Below are 21,065 nucleotides of genomic sequence, written 5' to 3'. Positions count from 1 at the left end.
TTGACATAGTGGACATTGCTGAGATAGCAAACCCAAATAGGATGTTTATAATGGCAAAACTAACTCAGTCTTTAGCTGCAGTGATACTTGTATAATGCTGGCTAAATAAAGGAACAGTTTACAGTACAGCAGTGTGAAGATAACATTCCACAACTAGAAACAAGAATCAGTGGCTGCAGCTGACCAAATTCCAGAGTGTTTTGCCCAGCATAAGTGCTCCATCCTAGAGGTCGTAGGGTAAGGTATCCCTTACAAAAATTAATCTCCATAAAAAGCACTCTCAAAAAATAAAGAGAGGGGGAGAGAGAGAGGGTCAGAATGGGTCAGATCCTGAGCCCTGATGTGGCCCCTTTTCATCATCACTTTACATCCCACCCGGCTGTACTTCACCCTTACCTGTCTAATCTTACTGGCCGTTACAAGGAAGTGTAATTGAGAGCACTGAGGTTGCTCTAACTTGCACTAGGAGTCAAGTTGGGCCCTGACTGTTCTGAAAATTGGGGGAGCCAAAGATGATATATGAGCCACATTTACACAGGCACTGACTTTACAATGTGCTGGGGGACGAGGGGCTCTGCCCCAGGCCCTACCCCCACCCCACCTCTTCCTGCCTTTGCATTAGAGGAGCTAGATACAGCCTTTAATGGAAAGATTAACCATACTGGGATACCTTTGCTTTCCTAATGACCCTGTCCACCAGATACCAATGTCTAATGGTCCTGAAAGGGGATGTTTCAGCCTTGTGTATCAGTTACTTTTCTACTTTTATCGAACCCAAGAGTAGCTGTGACACATAGACCAGAATGTGTCCATTAGGCACAGCTGCACTGTCCCACTGGCATTACCAGGGGGCACTGATCCCCAGGGAGACACAGTGTCTCCTGGAGTTCCCCAGGCCTACAGGAGCATGCTGCTGTGCCACAATTTAGGAGAATGTTCTCCCTCCCATGCATGGCCTGCTCGCTGCTAATTGTTGCAGTAGGGAGGGTGTTCTGGGCATTGAGGGGGCAATCCAGACCAGTGAGAGGTAGTGTCACAACTTGCGCTGCCACTCTGGGTGTCTTACAGTGCTTTGCTGCTGAAGCTCCCAGCCCGGGATGCTCACAACCAGCCTACATGCATGTAGGTCCCACACTGAAGTGTCTGTGCTCGACAGCCCTGGTTCAGCAGCTCCAGCCCCAGCGGCCTGCCTACAGCCCCACTCTGGCTTCCACCAGATTTGGTTACTAGTTGCAGGGTGAGCCCAACACACTTCCAGTCCCAAATTTTCCCCAAACCATGTGCTCTGTAATGTCCTGTCCCCTCCTGAGCATTTTGGAGAAATAATAACGTTTGTTTGTTCCTCTAAATCAGGGGCCGGCAACCTTTCAGAAGTGGTGTGCCGAGTCTTCATTTATTCACTCTAATTTAAGGTTTTGCGTGCCAGTAATACATTTTAACATTCTTAGAAGGTCTCTTTCTATAAGTCTATAATATATAACTAAACTATTGGTGTATGTAAAGTAAATAAGGTTTTTAAATGAAGATTCTTAAACATTTTAAAATTAAATAAAATGCAGAGCCCCCCCCCCGACCAGTGGCCAGGACCCAGGCAGTGTGAGTGCCACTGAAAATCAGCTCGCATGCCGTCTTCGGCACCCGTGCCATAGGTTGCCTACCCCCTGCTCTAAATACACAAAAGCCACCACCTTGCCACGTTAACTGGAGTTAACATTCACTTTAATTCAAACACAGCACTGGTGATTTGGATTAATAGTAAAACAAATGTATTAACAAAAGAAAATAGGATTATAAGTGAGTTCAAGTATAAAAAATAAAGTTAGAAAGGGTTACAAGCAAATAAAAGTGAAAACATGCCTCTAAAAGGCTCAGTCTTAATCTAGCAAGGTACAGGTTTTGTTCAAAATGCTTTTTCTCACCTATATTCAGTTGCCAGAGAGTTCAACCCCTCTTTGGTGGAAGGACCCATCTTTCTCAGCATGCAAGAGCGCTGTTCCTTTGTGTATGTCTAGTGATGGATGCAAAGATGGCTTCTGTCTTTGCTTATATCTTCCAAAGTTCAGTGGCTTTGTTTCAAGAGGCAGGATGACCTCATGCTGCTCTTCCCTTCCTGTCTGTAAATGGGGCTTCCATTGTTTTGATTCCACCATGCATAATTTTTATAGTAGACAGGTAAATGGCTACTTTTCTCCTGTCTGGAAGGGAACCTGTTTCTCCCTGTTTGGCCACAGACTTTAAAACATAATATCATTTAGTATCCATATTTCCTCAGAGGGTGTCAATACATACATTTCACAGTGATATTAATCACCAGTATGTCATTAGCTTTCAGAAAAGACCTCACTCTATACACTTTTATAATACAGCAATATTGTATTCAATCAGTTGATTCAATTGCTTATCACTTGAGGTTCACCCCTACCCCTGTAATTATACACCAGTAAACCTTTGCAGTGTATTCTTCTGAAAAGTAAAACCCAGACCTAGCTTCTCTCTCCTGCTGGGGCGTAGAGGCCATGCTGTCTCCTTCCTGACTTGTTAGTGTGAGGTTTGCCTCCACCCCTTGTTAGCTTGATAGGTCTGTTTACTCAATATGTAAATACATTCTCATCGTCTTTCAGAGTACTTTGGAGGAGTGGGGGAGGTCTAGGTTAGATATTAGGAAAAACTTTTTCACTAGGAGGGTGGTGAAGCACTGGAATGGGTTACCTAGGGAGGTGGTGGAATCTCCTTCCTTAGAGGTTTTTAAGGTCAGGCTTGACAAAGCCCTGGCTGGGATGATTTAGTTGGGAATTGGTCCTGCTTTGAGCAGGGGGTTGGACTAGATGACCTCCTGAGGTCCCTTCCAACCCTGATAGTCTATGATTCTAAGTGACTCCCAGGAGAGGAAAACACATGCCTTTTTCTGGGGTAGACTTGTTTACCATCTCCCTCTGACATGCCTGGTTTAAACACACTTGAGTCATAATTCTAGCATATATCTGTAACTTTTATTACCCACTGCACAGATACTTCACAGAAGAATATAAAATAAATGATCAATGAGTTGTTAGTTTTCCAATGATACCTCACGAGGCATATTTTGTACAAAGATTATTATAGTAGTGTGTAGGGTATGAATACAATTGTGCTTAGTGTCCAAGAGGGCTATGCCTGACTCTCTGTTTTCTCTCCCTCTGTCAGGGTGGCTTGTTGTCCGTGTGACGCACCTCTGCTCAGGAGGGCTGCCAGTTGTATCTGGGTCATGCACAGTGGGAGGAAGCTCCATTTACCTTTATCCTCCTGACCTCACACAGACTAACCAGGACTTGCCACAATCTGGCCCTTTCTGAATGCAAGTGCCAGATGCTGCCCTTTACTGTCCCTAGTTGTGGTGGGGTTTGCAAATGTGAGACCAGTGGAGATACATGAGCATAAAGGGGGTCAGAATTTGGCCCTTATCTATGTACTTGCTGGATTAATTTGTACATTGGCGCCTCCTCATATGTGTAGTCACCAGAGAGCTCTCTGTTTACATGTGATTTTACACATCTTTCATCTTAAGTCACATCTAAATGTAAAATCCAGCACTCAGGGTCATTATGTGGATTTGTGACACCCTCTATAGAGCTGCAGATCCATAAACCAATGAACAGATTATACAATCTCTCCTATATGTGTTTTTTCGTCTCTGACAGGTATAATATTGATAATATCCTTTGTTTAATAAGTCATTCGGCCAAGTATAATTCAATAGAAGTTACCAATATATTTTGCACTTTCCTTAGCTGTTTCATAGCATCATGTTGAGAGAACCTAGCTGAATGGAAATTGCATATAAAAATGTAAATGGTAGATTGCATTACTCTGTGAGACTTGGCACACAGCAAAATGAAAGGCAAGTCATGCACTAGTTTGTCCGCTAAGAAATGCTGCAGTCCATCTAGCATGTCCTAGCTGATAAACCAACCTGGGATGTGTTTTTAATTTCACTGTTAAGTCTGCTACATCTCACAAAGTACTGCAACCCTAAACATTGCAGTACATGGTGATAAACAGATCTAAGTTTTCTACGTCTCCGTTTATTTGTACTAAAAGAATAATAATAATTAATAATAATACTAATAATACTTATCTCTTAGATATAGCACTTTTCATCAATCAGTCTCAAACAGCTTCCCAGTCTATAATATATTTATCCTCACAAAAACCTCTGTGATGTAGGAAAGTACCATCATCCCCATTGTAGACATGAGGAATTGAGGCACAAAGAGGCTAAAGCGATGTCTAAACTGCACGCTTTTTACAGCAGCATATAGAGTACAAACACTCCACCCACCACCCCAGCACATGTATAAATATTTCTTGTAGGTGGTGAGGTGCTGCTTAGGCAAGTAGGGGAAAGACACACCTGATCCCTGTGTGATGAACCCAGATACAGACCCTACTTGGCGCTCTACAGCCCAAGCAGTGCCTCCCCTATGTACACTGCAGTTCTGAGCGGTGCAATGTCCCACTGCCTCTCCACTGCTGGAGTCTTTCCCTGCTGCAGAGAAAGTCTCCAGCAGTGAGAAAAGTCTTGGGCAGAAGGGAGGAAGCAGACAAAGGCTCAGGCAGCTTCCTTCTGCTGGAGCCTTTACCCACCACAGTGAAAGACTGGCAGAAGGGAAAGGCTCTGGCAAGGAGGAGGCAACAGGGAAAGGCTTTGGCAACTCTGTGCTGCTGGAACCTTTCCCCACCGCCTCCCTCTGGCAGAGCCTTTCCTTGCCACAGTGACAGGCTTTGGCAGCAGGGAGCTGCCTCCCTTCCACTGGAGCCTTTCACAGATGTTTGTAGCTATACATACTCTACACACCGCTGCCAATGCTGTGCAGTATAGATGTAGCCTAAGGGTAGGTCTATACTTACCTGCCGGGTCGACGCGTAGCGTTCGACTTCTCAGAGTTCGAACTATCACGTCTAATCTAGACTCCGAACTCCGAACGCGCTCCCGTCGACTCCGGAACTCCACCACCGTGAACGGCGGTGGCGGAGTTGACGGGGGAGCCGCGGACTTCGATCCCGCAGCGTCTGGACAGGTAAGCAAGTTCAAACTAAGGTAGCTGAAGTCGCGTACCTTAGTTTGACCCCCCCCCAGTGTAGACCAGGCCTTAGTGACTTGCCCAGGGTCACACAGGTCACCATGGCAAAGCAGCATATTGAGCCCAGGGCTCCCATGTCTTAAACTAGTGCTGTAACCACGGGACCATTCTTTCATGAACATTTTCTCAGACAAAGCCATAGTGCCACAGATATATATGGTACTGCTGAGCTGTTTTATATGCAGTTTATGATTGCAACAGTTACAAGTAGGGTATGAGAAATGGTGACAGCTATTCTAAGCTTTATAGGATGCTTTCTGCTCAGACTGATGCTGGCTAAACTGTTCAGAGCCTGCAGTTTCAGCCAAAATTTTTGCCCTTGTTACCCAGTGCTAATTTTATTCCTACTGCGGTAGGTAGAGAACTGGTTAGGAAATCTGTTCTGCATTGGACAAGGCAAAATGAGATACGCAACAGACAAAATCATGTAAATCAAGGTCCTTGTACCAGGTGGTCATTAATCTATGTTAAACACTGACATTTGGCAGAATCCTAGCTAAGAAATCCACAGCTGTCAGACCATCATAAAAACAACTTTCATAACAAACAGCCATGTTTTCCTCCATTGGGGCTTTCCTCAGAGTGGGATTGCACCCGTATAACTGAATGGCAAATTTGGCCCAATGAGTTGTATGAAGTGAATATTGTGCTGCCGTTATAGTATGCAGAAATGCAACTTGTTGTTTGGAATTAACTCAGTATTGTGGCAGCCCCACTGAAGTCAACTGTAATTTTGCCATTGACTTCACTGGGGTCAGGGTTTTACCCTTGGATTTTGAAGCACAGGCACCGACTTTCCAAAGTGCCGGGGGTCAGGCCCCGCACCCACTCCACCCTTCGCCCCCAAATCCCACCCCTGCTCCACCCCACCCCGCCTCTTCCCACCTAGTTCCACTTCCTCCCCTGAGCGCGCCACATCATCACTCCACCCCCTCCCCACCAGAGCCTCCTGCACGCTCTAAAACAGCTGATTGCAGCAGGCGGTAGGCACTGGGGTAGGGGGAGGCGCTGATCTGTGGGGCCCATCACCGGGTGGGAGGCACTGAGGGGATGGGGGGGAGCTGATAGGGGGCTACTGGTGGGTGCCCAGTGCCCACTATTTTTTTCCCAGGGGTGCTCCAGCCCCAGAGCACCCACGGAGTCGGCACATATGTGAAGTACCCTTATGTATCCTTTGATCCTGCAGACTCTTCCACTCTGCTAGCCTATCCTCCACTCCGCAAAGTCAATTTGTGCAGGTGCAGTGATCTGTCCATGTAGAGAAGCTTGCAAGATTTGGGGCTTAGTTAATTGTAAAGGTATACTGCATTTCCAGGAGGGAGCTGCATTTAAAAAAATATATATATGTGTATAAACATTAGTAAAAATCAATCCCCAAACCAGACACCAAGAACTACAGGTTGAAAAACTATTTAAGTGCCATCGTTAACCTGCTATCACTACTGAGTTGTTATAACCTTGGCAAATGTAAAACAGAGTTGTTGAGTTTATTCGGTGAATATATATATCTAGATATATATATTGCATCTCTGAGCATATCCTTCGTTCAGAGCCAATTTCTATGTAGGTGAGAAGCAGCAGCCCTATCCAGCAATGCTCTCTATTTGTCTTGTGTTATTAAGACGTTCTTATAAGCTTTGTTTTTGCTCTTTAACATTTGCAGACAATGTAGGCTCATTTTCCTGAATAGAGATTTTTGCGTTTCATTGCATAAAGCAGGAATGTTAATTTATTATGGAATCAGCACATTTTATTGAATGAAAATGGTCTTCATTTGTTTCCGTATCACATTGCCTCATAATAAGCTATATCACTAGGTTCTGGAATGCTAGGGGAATGAAGGATTAGCTGAGACTCAATGTACCTTGAACTTTCCCTTCCTTGGCAAGGAAAGCTTTAAATGCTAGGTCTGTGTTACACGATTTTTTTTTTATTTGCCAGCAACTATAAAAGCAGACAGCTGCTGTCTAATGAAAGAATAAACTAAAACAAAGAAAAAAATCAGTGAAATACATCATTGCAGCTGGGGCATCCAGGCTGCTTTGTATTGATCTAAACAAAACATTAGGCAGACATGGATAAAAAAATGGATGTGTGTGTGTGTATATTGTTTGTTGGTTTGAACCAAATACCTAGTGAAACTCAAAGCCAAGTGATTTTTTTGTTTGTTCCTTCCCCACAAAAGGTACAGGCTCCTATTCTCCCCTGTTGGTCATCTACCCTCCTATCACCTTCTACCATCTTCAGTGAGCATCTGAGTGGCCCTTGGATGACCATCAGATGGCATATTGCTGTCCTTTATGGATAGATAATTATATATATATATATAGAGAGAGAGACATTTGTTTTAATTGTGGGCTGGTTGCTGGCTTGATGTCCCCCATCCCTCCATCATACATACCAGTTAAGGGTCTCCTGAGAAGAGTGATGGGAACAAGGGGCTTCCTTGGCCCTTATTCTCCAGCAGCGGGACTGGTAACAGTTGTTCTCTCTGTCTGTCTAGCAAGCTAACTAATGTAGGTGTATCTTTGCCATGGTATCTGAGTGGGAGCTGTATTTGTTCTCACATGGGAATGGAGATTTTCTTAGGCCCAAACACTCTAGCTTGTCTCACAGCCCTAGAGTAAAAGGGCTGGGCAACAGGGTACTTTGGAAGAATGGGGGAATGCCAGGTTGCCCTCTCAAAGGCATAGTTTATCATTAGGAATACCACAAAACATACACTCTGTATTGCGCAGCACCAGAATCTTACCCTTTTCCAGCAAGCTCTGTAGATAGGAAGAGCCCTTTCAAAGCCTTCAGTCTCTAGGTCGAATTACAGCATTGGGAGAAGAAGAACCGAGTCAGATGCGATGCCAAGTACTTTGTTCTTCAAAAGCAAATAATTGTTCCTTACTCATTTACTTTTCCTTTCTTTTGCTTCCAGAAATCTCCTTTACGTTTACCCACAGAGGTTGAATTTTGCTAATCGACTGGCCTCTGCAAGGAACATTACCATTAAGATTCAGTTTATGTGTGGAGAAGATGCTACCTGTGCAATGCCGGTAATATAGACTAAATAAGAGGATCAGACATCTGTGGAGCATACTCAGCTAGCTGTAGTACTGACAAAACCTGTGAAGGATTGACTTGTGACCTCATGCTTCACACACAGCTACGATTTTTTGTGGGCCTTGCACTGAAACCAGAATGGTTTCGATCGCAGTGCTCATGAAGCATGCCGTTCACATCAGGAAGCAGGGCTAAAGGATGGAGGAACGGCAGAAGAGACTTGTAATTAGTGTGGAACAGGAACATATCCTCCTGTATTCTCTAATGCTTCGTGTATTACATGAAAGAGTAAACATTCTGTAGCTTCTATTTAAAAAAGAATAAGATTGCCTTCTATGAGTGCCATGTTGGGAACTCTACCAGTAAATCCACAGAGGTTCAGAAACCTGTTAAGAATGTTATATTCTGTCCCCTACTGAACTAATCCTGGGCACTATAAATACACAAATATCAGGTCCACCCATGCATAACACTGAGGATAGAACCTGTGACCTTGACACTGGAACAGTAAACAGACCCACAGTCAGACAGAACTGGTAAACATCTTCATATGCAGATAGTTTTCCATTCAGCAGCCCAAGATATCTAGATATCTTTGTGTGTGTGAAACTGTGCAACCTTGATGTTCTTTTAACAAATTTTTGTTTTAGATAGATGTTTAAATATACAGTATTGAAAAAAGTATTTAAATCTGAGTGTTCTATTTTCTATCAGCATGTTGTCATGAATGGGATGTGTAATATATGTACGTCCCATTCATGACAACCTGCTGATAGAAAATAAAATGCTGTCATTTTTCAACATTTAAATCTTTCTGAAAGGTGATATAAAATTTGATAGCTATATGCCTGATCACTATTACTTTTATTTTTGAATACAGATCATTTTTGGAAAGTCTTCAGGTCCAGAATTTTTGCAAGAGATGTACACAGCTCTCACATATCATAACAAGTATGTGTACTATTATTAATATTCTTTTTATTATATATTAAATACCAGTCATTTGCTCAGGGATGCTTTTAACTGTACATAGCTTTTTAAAATACTTTAAAACCCCACACAGTTGATTAGTGAAATTCCATATTTTTCTGATTTCAAATACTGCTTTGAAGATTTGTCATATTCAGAACTGAAATAATCCCAATCATTGAAATCATGGAGACTGGGGTCTATTATTATTATTATTGATGATATTAAATTTATTTTTCAGAAGGAAATTCAAGGATTTTCCCTATTTGAAAGTTAAGAAGTATGTCCAGAAGTAAAAAGTAGTTCTGGGACTTTAGAATATTCCTCATTTGGGTGACTTAGCGGTTCCAAACAAAGCTAAATAGAAACACTCAGGTCAATTTGGACCCAGAATTTAGGTGTTGTTAAAACGAGTGTTTTCAAAACCAAAGATTAATAGAAGGCAGTTTCACAAGTGTGGAGAGAAGAGACATCTGAGGTGTCTCAGTGTGAGTCTCTCCATTTCTGCAGGGCAGCGAATTCATAGATTGATGTTTACGTATGAGTACATCATTGGCCTACTTGAGCAAATGTTATACCAATATAATAAAAACCAGCAGGATCTTATTAAGAGGGATAAGGCAAAGATGCCACATTTATTGTAAATACCATAACAAAACAAAAGACAAAAGCAAACAACGTTGTTTTACTACTTATTTTTATCACTACTTATTCCTTATACACACACACACACACACATTCATTTACACAATCATTCATTCAGGTTCTGTATAGATGTTATAGTTACCAGCCTAGATGTTGCTCATGCCAAGTTACTGGCCAGGTATCTTGGTCATGAGGATGGAGCCGAGTCTGTGTCAGATGCATCTGATGCTCCTGGAGGCTGGCAGCAGAACCATAGACTCAAAGTCCTCAGTCTTTAGAGTCCAGTTTTATAGGAATTTATTCCTATGTCAGTTTATGAGAGTTGCTTTATTTTGCTGTTGCTAAATCAATCAGCAGGTGGCTGGCTCCATGTTGTCAGATGCTTGTTTTTCCTTCCTTTGAGGGGGTGGGGGTCATCTGGTTGATCCCACTTGACACCTTCTTCAGCCGACACTGAATTCTTCAGGCTGGTAACTCCCTAACCATTTAGTCACATACATTCTTTATCTTAATCACATTTAGTTTACTGTCTCTTTACCTTTTGGGGTGTTACCAATTTATGTGAGACTCCTGTCTTTTAACAAGCAAAGATAAAGTGAGATGAAAACTTACAGAGGGTGGGGGTCTCTATCTATACACTATAACAGCTACTGTTTTGGCTTACTTAGAGTTAATTAATGTTTAGCAAGTTTTATACAAAGTATTTCTTTGAGCTTAACAAGTTTTATACTAAGTATCTCTTTGAGCAAGCTTCACACAGACACAGCTGGTGGCTTGCAGGTTAGAGGCTAAATGTTGGGAATCACAAATTTACTTCTAACATAAACCTTAAGTTATAAAGTATCAATTAACAATAAATCAATAAATCATTTCTCATATAAACCATGTTTAATATAAACCTTCTTTAATATCCCTACACTAATACACACCTTGATACATCTAGCTATTTGTCTAGAGACTTAGACAACTCATATCATAGTAGTATCTGGGCCCCTAAACGCAAGTTAGCCTTCCTGCCTATTTCATGATGTATGTGTTTGGTATTTTTAAAACAGGTCTCCTGACTTTTATGAAGAGGTGAAAATTAAACTGCCAGCTAAACTCACAGAAAAACACCACCTACTGTTCACATTCTACCATATCAGCTGTCAGCCAAAGCAAGGAGCGTGTGTAGAAACCCTCCTGGGATATTCAGTAAGTCACTTGTGATTTACACTTCAGCTCCCTGTGCACACAGGCCTTTTGTAGAAATAACTAACTCATTTCCTCACTTAGTCCCCAGCCGAAGTAGCAAAAACACTCTATCTTGTTATTAGAGAGACAAGGTGGGTGAGGCAATGTCTTTTATTGGACCAACTTGTGTCTGCCATCCTGGGACCAACATGGCTACAACAACACTGCATATATCCTGTTATAACAATTTCCAGACGTGAGTAATAGGGTCTTGATGTTAACATTTCCCAGCACCCACATCTGCATTCAAATGTTATGGCTTTTGTGGCTACATCAAAAGAATTAACAAGCACAGGTACAGATCACAGACTGGATCAGATGCCCTGATCCTGCAAAGAATTCTGCGGGTACTTAACTTTACACACTGAGAGTGGTCTCAGTGAAGTCTGACCTTATGTCATGCACTGGCTCTTATGTCATGCGGGGGCGTGATGACACTTCTGCAGATTTTGGCAGAAATTACTGTGGAGTCAAAAACAGTTCTGGTCGATATCTAATCATTGTTCAGTTGACTGTAATTATCACAAACTAGATAAATAGCCATACTCTCATGCAGTAATGAATATCACTTTGTTTTTGCCTCATCTATTTCAGTGGCTGCCAATTCTATTAAATGATCGTCTCCAGACTGGACATTATTGTCTTCCTGTTGCCTTGGATAAGTTGCCTCTAAACTATTCAATGCATTCTCCAGAGGTAACAAACAAAATAGCTAATAGATACTATTTCCCCAGTTAAAGGGGCACTGTCGGTATTTTAGGCTCCAACATTTGCCTAACTTGATTGGAGGAACCCTTCCCTATGCTTAAACAAATCAACCGACCAATCAACCAACAAAAAGATTTTAAAGAAAACCCCTAAACCAAGTGGCTGTGCAGTCATGCACTTGCTTGTGGGTGCCAAAATAATCACTTGCTTGCTGGTACAGGCCCTACAGACCTCCAACAAGCTCCATCCTTGGGGTTTGGGTAATATGACCCTTAATACTCTCCTGCTACTTAGTGGCTCAGAACATCCAACTATCCCACAGTGTATGGGAATGTCACCGCCTAGAGTTTTCAGAAAAAGTGTTGCCAAGGGTGGAGAAGCAGGTATCAGGCTCCCCCAAGAAGACAGTGAGGTGGAGGACAGAGCCCTCTAAGAAAATATTGCTAATGTAAAGGGGACCAGACAGATTCAAACTGCATCACTGACCCCAGTCTCTCTGGCAGAGCAAACCAGAACCCCACTCAGAATAGTGTAGAGTGAAAAGATGTGGAATAAAAAGGCGATACCTGAAGTACATCTAATTTGTAACTAAAAAACACCCTTAAAAGTTATGTGCACTCTGTGTAAACGGTATTTGCTATTAGGCTACTTACAGGAAAAAGTGCTAAGCTGATCATCTTGTTGTTTTATCTTCAACACAGAAAGTTCCATCACAGTCACCTCCAATTAAATGGGTCGAAGGGCACAAGGGGGTGTTTAACGTAGAAGTCCAGGCTGTTTCATCTATTCACACTCAGGTAAAGAATCTACAGCCAATCTTTTACATGCTACATAAGCTTCATTTGAAACAGACTGCTGGGGCTTGGATGGCTAAGGGGACACAAAGCTCTTCACCTCTTGGTTGCCTGTTCAAATTTTGGTGAATTTTTAATTCTTAGCCAACCATCTCTATTGCTCTGTGATTGCCTGTGGTTGCAGCAGTACAGAATATGCATAACTGTCCAGCGCCACATGCCGAATATTTGATTGTATTCACAGGACAACCACCTGGAGAAATTCTTCACTCTGTGTCATTCTCTGGAAAGCCAAGTCACCTTTCCAATTCGAGTGATGGAACAGAAGATCACAGAGGCTGCCCTGGAACATGAGTTGAAACTCAGCATTATTTGCCTGAATTCCTCCCGCCTTGAGCCCCTGGTCTTGTTTTTACACTTGGTGCTGGAGAAACTTTTCCAGCTGGCTGTGCAGCCCATGGTTATAGCTGGTCAGACAGGTACTTGTTGAAGCATGGCCATTGACTAACAGAATAGCAGTAGGGTTGGAAAGGGTCCACAAGCAAAGCGGGTAGGTGGATGAGAGACATTTTGCTAAATTGGCTGGCTTTAATTTGATATTAGCTGATTTAGCTTCTAAGGGGTATTTATGGGGATTTGAGATAGGAGAGTGTTCAACTTCCTGCAGTTTATTCGGGCAATCAGCATGTGCTCTGGACCCAGGTACAGTATCTGCTGACTGACATTTATATCAGTAACCGGATATCCAAAGTTATAATCTATGCCAACACAAATTTTGGAAGGGATATTAAACCTTGTGCTTCAGGGCTTAAGATGATGTCTGACTATTAGAGATCAGATTAGGAAAAGATCTATGTTGGGGGAGCAGATTAGTCCACATTTGCCAACTGCAGGGTTCTTACACCTTTATGTGAAGCAATTGGTGCTGGTCACTGCCAGAGAGAGGATACTGCTTGGATGGATGTTGGGCAGGGTTTCTCAAACAGGGGTCGCTGCTTGTGTAGGGAAAGCCCCTGGTGGGCTGGGCCGGTGTGTTGGCAGTGGGAGCCGCAATTGGCCGGACCTGCGGATGGGGCAGGTAAACACACCGGCCCGGCCCACCAGGGGCTTTCCCTACACAAGCAGCGACCCCTGTTTGAGAAACCCTGATGTTGGGTCTGATCCAGTCTAGCAATTATGATGTTTCTGCGTTTAGCTTTGAATTTGTTAAAGTCTAGATTAAATAGTGAATGGATTAGATGTTATCTGCTCAAAGAAAGCCCGGTCTTAATTGAATTATGCCCTTTAATGCTGAGACTAATTCTTTCCCTTTGGTTCACAGCCAATTTCTCCCAGTTTGCCTTTGAATCTGTGGTCGCAATAGTGAACAGTCTTCACAACAGTAAAGACCTGAGCAAGGACCAGCATGGGAGAAACTGTCTCTTGGCATCATACGTCTACTATGTGTTTCGCCTTCCAGAACCTCAAAGAGATATTGCCAGACTAGGTATTCTTGTTGCCTTCTCCCTAAAGTCATTCCCTTCTCCCTGACCTGCCCCAATCCCTCAGATTGTAGGTAGCAGGGGTGTGCATGGCTCCTGACATTTGGAGTCATTTGTATTCAGAAGGAGCAGGATTTAAAAGGTACTTTAATGTATAGTCCATGCAAGAAATAGGAGAGAGAGCAACAGTGCAGTGGGTGCTATAGGGCAAGATGGTGCCTTTAGGAGCAGCCTTGAGCAAGATGCACCACCTCAGAAGTAGTCTCAGGTGGCATTGTGCCCTGCTCATAGACTCATAGACTTTAAGGTCAGAAGGGACCATTATGATCGTCTAGTCTGACCTCCTGCACAACGCAGGCCGCAGAATCTCACCCACCCACTCCCACAACAAATCCCTAACCTATGTCTGAGCCATTGAAGTCCTCAAATCTTGATTTAAAGATTTCAAGGTGTGAATCCTCCAGCGGGTGATCAGTGCCCCACACTGCAGAGGAAAGCAAAAAAACCCCCAGGGCCTCTGCCAATCTGCCCTGGAGGAAAATTCCTTCCCGACCCCAAATATGGCGATCAGCTAAACCCTGAGCGAGGTCATCTAGTCCAACCTCCTGCTCAAAGCAGGACCTAATCTCCAACTAAATCATCCCAGCCAGGGCTTTGTCAAGCCTGACCTTAAAAACCTCTAAGGAAGGAGATTCCACCACCTCCTTAGGTAACCTATTCCAGTGCTTCACCACCCTCCTAGTGAAAAAGGGTTTTTTCCTAATATCCAACCTAAACCTCCCCCACTGATCTATACCAGTGACTCCCTTCTGATCTATACCAGCAGGAAATTACTTCCCTTCTCCCGCCCTCTGTGCTGGTTCAGCTATTCTGGAAAGAGAGTAGGGAGATGCGGCCAGGCTCACCCATTCCCCACCTACCTGCTCCAGGGAGGGAGTAAGCAGATGAATAACTCTTCGTTTTCCTACATGCCTGGACCCAAAGAGACGGGGGTGAGGAGTGATAGGGAGGGGTGTTTATTCCCCTGCTCAGGTGTGTAGTCTGAGCTCTTCTTGAATATTTGGCTGACATTGGGATGTGGTAAATCTCAGGGCTTATCCACATCTGGAAATTTACTGAAAACAGCTATTCTGGACTAATCATTCCTGATTAGGTATTCTGACACATTTCTGAGTGTAGACAAGCCCTCAGTGTCTATCACCTACATCAAGGGTGGAGATAGAGTTTTGAACCCAGATGTGTGTACATCTGTCTAATGTGCAGCAAGGGACTAATGGGTTGTCTCTGAAGTGGAGGGAGAAAGGAAGGAAAGAGAAGCTGGAGCTGCTGCTCTGATCTTCCTCTGGTGCTCTCTGTCTTGGTGCTGTGCTGGACAGCTCACCACCCTTCCCCTAACTCTGCATCCCCTGGCTCCGGGCCTAGTTAGGTTATCAAAGGTGAGGCTGGTGGAGAGGCTTTCAGAATCTACATGCTGTTCTTGCTCTGTTTGCTTTAGGAGCACAGAGTAAAACTGGCTTTCATGGGATCATAATGTTATGTTAATATGATATCCAATCCTGATAAAAAAAAAACACGTGTTCCTGTGACCAGGTGCAGCAGGAAGTGCCAATTTGCCAGAGTCTCGTTATTACACATTTGGGCGCACCACAGCTGTGTCTGTTGGGTCCAGACTTCTCCAGAGCCGGGTAATGAGCTGCAGCAATCCAGATATTCATGGTACACAGACTGCTACTGATGAGGAAGTCAAAAATATCATGTCATCGAAGGTAAGGGAGGAAAAGAAAGCTTGGTAGCTAGAGATGGGGTCTCACCCAAAACCCAGATGAAGGACCCAGATCCAGATTTTATGGGTGGACTCATCTCTACTCATATATGCTTCATATGCCACCAAGAAATCTTGCTGTTCACCTGGGAGCTAAAACAGCAAGCTAAAGCTCTGGTGCCAAATCTTTAAGTCCTTTCTCAGTGTCCCAGAGAAGTCAACAGTAGTTTGACATCAGTAAGGTCTTCAGAATTTTGTCTCTGGATGGATGGATTTTTGTCTCCACTGCAGGATGTGCATATTTTCAGAGCTCTAATAATTCTTTTTTTGTGTTCTGAAAGATCTATACATAACAATACCAAGAGTGTTTATGAGGGACTTGATCCAGCTCTTGTTCAAGTCAATGGAAAGAGACTGCTGTTGACCTCACTGGAGCTTGGATCAGGCGCTCATGAGGGTTAAACACATCTTACAAAGAAGAATTGCTCTTCTAATGCCGAGAGGGAAAATACTCCATTTCTTCACAGCCATTTTTTAAAATCACAGTGCCTGTTTAGTGCTGAATGTGTGCACTTCAAATGAGAGACTAGGTGGGATGTCCATCCTCAGCACAGTGCTTTTACATCAGCTAGTATGGGCACCAAAAGCATCTGCTTTGGTGATGAATTCTTCTTTTGTGAGTCCTTAATTTACCCATTGAATTAAAGTGAAACATAAACTGATGTTCTTCTTTTCCTTGTTCAGAATTACATAGATTGTTGATGTTAATTATGTGTAGCATAGTGCTTTTGCAGTGGTTTGTTTTCAAACTTCATTATAAGACACTTTCTAAATCTGTTCTCCATCCAATGTGCATGTGCATCTCCAGTTAAAGCGAATGAGACTTATGTGTCTAGCTTGAGGGAAATAAAACAAAATAAAAGAGAAGAACTAGTCATATTTGCAGGTTATGAATATTTGATTTGTTTATATGGATATATTTATTCATCCATATCAGTTTTTAATAGTGTAGACTTGTATTTAATTGTTTATGAATTTTACTCCTATTTCCTGTGTCCTAAAACATAACTCAGCTCTAGAATTTTTTAATTTACCCAAATTAAAACAAAGTTAACATGCAGGTTATTAAAGCTGCATCACATTAATAACAACATTGCAGGTTATTAAAGCGTGCATCACAGCAATTTACAATGCTTGGGTGAGTACTGCCATTTCACCACCTTTTAAATGGACATTGTTTTTAATGAAAGAAACTCCCAGCTGTCATTTTATTTGGTGGTTCTAAATACGAAATTTCTTTCAAGAACAGCTCTTGTTGAGTGGATGAATTAAGAGAGCTTTAAAGTCTAAATGCAATACTTGAGTAGGCCACGTGGTGGAGGTATTTCCATTACTTTTCTTTGAATTCCAAATCCTGGCACTGTTTCTCTTCTCCCCCGCTCCTTCCCCCATTACTGGGTATGTGTGTGAGAGAGGATGGTAGGGGAGATTTGTATTTATTTATTTATTTATTTATTTATTTTTTTACAACTAGCAGCTGACTCTCCTTTGTTAATTAATTAAAATCCCCCCCCCCCCGGCTTTTGGCCCTTTTCTCCAGGTTGCAGATCGCGGCTCCAGTCGAATGTCTTTCTATATTGAAGCCACCAACGACACATCAAATGCGTCTGTAAGCCCAAGACCATCCAATAAAAAGGTAGAGCTGCTAAAACAAACCTTGCAGTAAGGGAAAGAGGGAAAGAATTAATTTATCAGTTTTGGCAAATAAGCTTTGTGCCATAAAAGTGATGTTTATACCAGGGAGGTTGACCAGTAGATAAATTAATATATCTTCATTTTTGTATCAACTCCCTCAATCTCAGGCTCTTTAGATTCTGTTTCCCAAGTAGTTCTGGCAAGTAACCAAATGCCTCACAGGTCAATGTATATGAATGGAGACTCTTTACTTTGACTTGTAATGATCATAAATGGATCCGTGTTTCCCAAGGTAAAGGAAGGGGAGTGAAAGACTAGCTGTGGTCTGAATTCACCAAACTGGCTTTTCCCCTGCTCATAGTCTTTGAAACCAACCCAATCTGTCTCTCTGACCCAAAGTACATGTTCCAGGGTAGCAGTTATTAGGAACATAGGAACTCCCATACCAGATCAGACAAGTGATCCTTCTAGTCCAGTATGCTGTCTCTCACAGCGACCAGCAACAGCTGTTTTAGAAGAAAGTGCAAGATACCCTGCAGTAGGTAGTTAAGGAATAACTTGCCCAAAGGGGAAGTTCCTTCCTGACCTCTGTTAGAGTTTGAGTTACGTCCTGAAGCATGAAGGTTTATATCCATTCCTAATTCTTGAGGGATTAATTATCCTGTCTAATGTAACTGGAGATGTTCCCATTATCCATATAAATATCCGGTATTTCTACTTGTATACTTTTTGTATAGAGAATGGACCATGATGCAAAGTTTAAATCTGAATCTGAACTTCGTAAAAGTTTGGGGTGCTTGGATCTGGGTTTTCAGTTCAGAGTCATCTTTACACAGTATTGTTTTCAAGTAGGATCCAGTGCAAAGGTCTTGCTTTAAGGATTCCTTCATTCCCACCCTTTAGCATTCACCATCTTCCCCCCAACCTCAGAAACACTAATGCATTACATAGAAGTGCTCAGAATCAGCATAGGCTGAAATTCACTCCCTAAACACATTGCCCAAAGCCCATGAGTTATGGGCTTGAGTAATGGCTGCTTCCCATCTGTGCCTTCATTTGGTGATTCCTCAGCACTGGATGTGGCTACAGTGACCCCTCACCCCACCTGTCCCCATCAATCTCTCCAGCATATATGGAGCGCAGAGGCCTCCGTGCCCAGGAGTTCCTTCCACATCACCCCCCTCACACAAAAGGCCACTGTAGTATGGAGGGCCTTGCACACATGGAGTGAATTTCACCCACATAGTATTGGATTGAGGGGTCAGTGTTGGAGGATGAGTTGAGTTTAAATCATTTCTCACCATGCTGTGTTTGTTGCCTAGCATTTCCATGAAGAGCTAGCACTGCAGATGGTGGTCAGCACTGGCATGGTGAGAGAAACTGTCTTCAAGTACGCCTGGTTCTTCTTTGAGCTTCTGGTAAGATTTTGTTCACAGCATTATATAACAATTGAGAAAATAAATGCCATTTGTGCCCAAAGCCACAGATGCAGGTTTGTTGCTGTCTTAACCACCTATACCCCCTAGTGTATCACAACCCACAGTTTAGGAACATGCCCATACTCTGTGTGTCCGTGTCCGTCCATCTGTCTAGCTAATCTTCCCCATAAGAGTGGGCCTGAGGCACACAGTGCAGACTGTCCTCCAGATCTGAACTTCCCCAAAGTTTGGAGGTATCGGGCTAGGGGGTTTGGTTAAGATCCAACTCTCCATGGAGCCCTGATGACTCCAACACATAAACAGAAAAATCAGCCTTGCGGGAATTCTCTGAAATTGTTTATCCTAACTGTAGCCAGCAGCATCTGCCCAGGGTTGAGGATTCAAAGAACCCTGCTTATGTTGTGCACTCGTTGGTCCACAGCTGGCAAAGCACTGCAAGACAACAGTCAAGCTAGTGTCTTTCCTTCATTTCAGATGTATACCAGCTGCCATTTTCTCCACTCTGCTAATAGCATGGGCCACTGCCCGCAGTGCCTGAACTCCACAGACTGAGATTTTCCCGTGCAGGCCTGAGGTGACTGACGTCACTGAAAAATGGTCTGACTTATTGGTGAACGCTGGCAGCAAATAAACCGTCCAAAAGCCAGCCAAGAAGTAGGAACTCATTCAAAGAGTGATACCCCAGGCCTGTCATCATGAGGGGTCAGAGCAGCAAGAACCCTTCGTGAGCACAACAAGGACCCACATCCTGCATTCTCTCCGATCTCAAACTCCTGACGAATGATCTTCTCTTTCTTTCTTATTATTGAAGCTATGACTTAACTGTGAGCTTTGGATGTGTGAGGGAATGCAGGATGGAGACTAGAAAGTGAGTGGGTCAGTAATGGAAAGGTTTTTCGAAAACTGATTTGACCTTTCGCTGCTGGCTTCTCGCACCCCGTCTATGTGGTGGCTGAATGTAACGCTTTCCTTCTAAGTACCAATGTTCTGTTAGAATGTCAGCACCTACATGAGAACATGGCGGTCCAGCGGAGGTGGTGTGCTTTGCCACATATATTTGGTAAAATAGGCATTTCTAGTCCAGAACTTGAGCAGAGACAGGGTCTGGAGTCTGTTGTACTTTAAGAAATAAAAAATAAATAGGTGGCATGTAGGCAGAAATTGAATCTTTTCTAAGTGTATGTAGCACCTCAAGAGTGGAGAGTGTGTCTGATGCCTGGAACAGTCTCCTTCTCCTGGTATGCTAAATGACCATCTGCTCTTCTTTCAAATCCCTCCTTGAAACATCTTTCTTCTATTAAGCTTTTCAGAGGTAATCCACCATAAAAAAGCATTTAATAAATAACACACATTTTTGATCTTGAAACTTAGTATAGGTAACAGCTGTATTGTCAGTCTGTTCTAAATCCTAAACCTTTTGGTTCAGGGACTGTGCATTCCTCTGTATATTATGTACAGCACCAAGCACAATGATGAAGGATGAAATCCTTATGTTTGCATATAATAAGTGCAGCAGAAATATCAGGAATGCAAAACTCTCTGTGCTGTCCTGCCAACTTGCATCAACCCTGACCTACAGGGGCAACTTCTAGGAGTGAGACAATAGTTCAGCCTCCATTCTCACTCAGTCCTTGGGCCCTCTGCTGACACTGACAACAAGTATGCTAGTTGTGAGGGTAGTTTTGTGCAGGTGAAATTGACGCTTGTGGGAAATCAGGCCCAAGTGCCACTGTTAAAGCAATCGTTTGATAGTAATGGGTTTTGTTTTGCAGATAAAGAGCATGGCTCAGTATGTTCATAACATGGACAAGCAAGATACTCCACGAAGAAGTCGATTTTCAGATCGTTTCAAAGATGACATCACCACTATCGTCAACGTGGTCACCTCAGAGATCGCAGCACTTTTAGTTAAAGCACAGAAGGTAAATGTGGGATACAAAGAAATAAATGTAACATTTCCTAGCACTCTTTTTGTGGTTATTTCCCACAAGACCTACTGAGCCAAATTCAACCCTGGTGTAACTTCACTGACATCACTGAAGTTACGCCAAAGATGAATTTGACCCAATATTTTTATTTTATCTCACTTGTGTCAATCATTTTGGGGTAGAGTCTAACATCCTTATTCATGTTGCATAGCACCTTATTCCATGAGTGGGCCATTGATT

The 21,065-nt window shown here is 42.9% G+C and overlaps 1 protein-coding gene across 1 annotated transcript in view; it reads left to right on the top strand.

Annotated features, from left to right (window-relative positions):
* DOCK8 (dedicator of cytokinesis 8) overlaps positions 1-21,065 on the top strand; it is a 144,007-nt gene that overhangs the window by 79,419 nt on the left and 43,523 nt on the right. Inside the window, exons 18-28 of the mRNA XM_045020497.1 lie at positions 8,047-8,164; positions 9,052-9,122; positions 10,841-10,979; positions 11,613-11,714; positions 12,428-12,523; positions 12,765-12,999; positions 13,842-14,006; positions 15,592-15,767; positions 17,364-17,459; positions 18,781-18,876; positions 20,670-20,819. Coding sequence (XP_044876432.1) covers positions 8,047-8,164; positions 9,052-9,122; positions 10,841-10,979; positions 11,613-11,714; positions 12,428-12,523; positions 12,765-12,999; positions 13,842-14,006; positions 15,592-15,767; positions 17,364-17,459; positions 18,781-18,876; positions 20,670-20,819 — 1,444 coding nt within the window. The remainder of the gene's footprint in view (positions 1-8,046; positions 8,165-9,051; positions 9,123-10,840; positions 10,980-11,612; positions 11,715-12,427; positions 12,524-12,764; positions 13,000-13,841; positions 14,007-15,591; positions 15,768-17,363; positions 17,460-18,780; positions 18,877-20,669; positions 20,820-21,065) is intronic.

The sequence above is a fragment of the Mauremys mutica genome, chromosome 6, assembly GCF_020497125.1.
Source record: "Mauremys mutica isolate MM-2020 ecotype Southern chromosome 6, ASM2049712v1, whole genome shotgun sequence".
Taxonomy (NCBI): Eukaryota; Metazoa; Chordata; order Testudines; family Geoemydidae; genus Mauremys; species Mauremys mutica.
The sequence above is the reverse complement of the archived record's forward strand: the minus strand, read 5'-3'. Positions and strand labels throughout refer to the sequence as shown.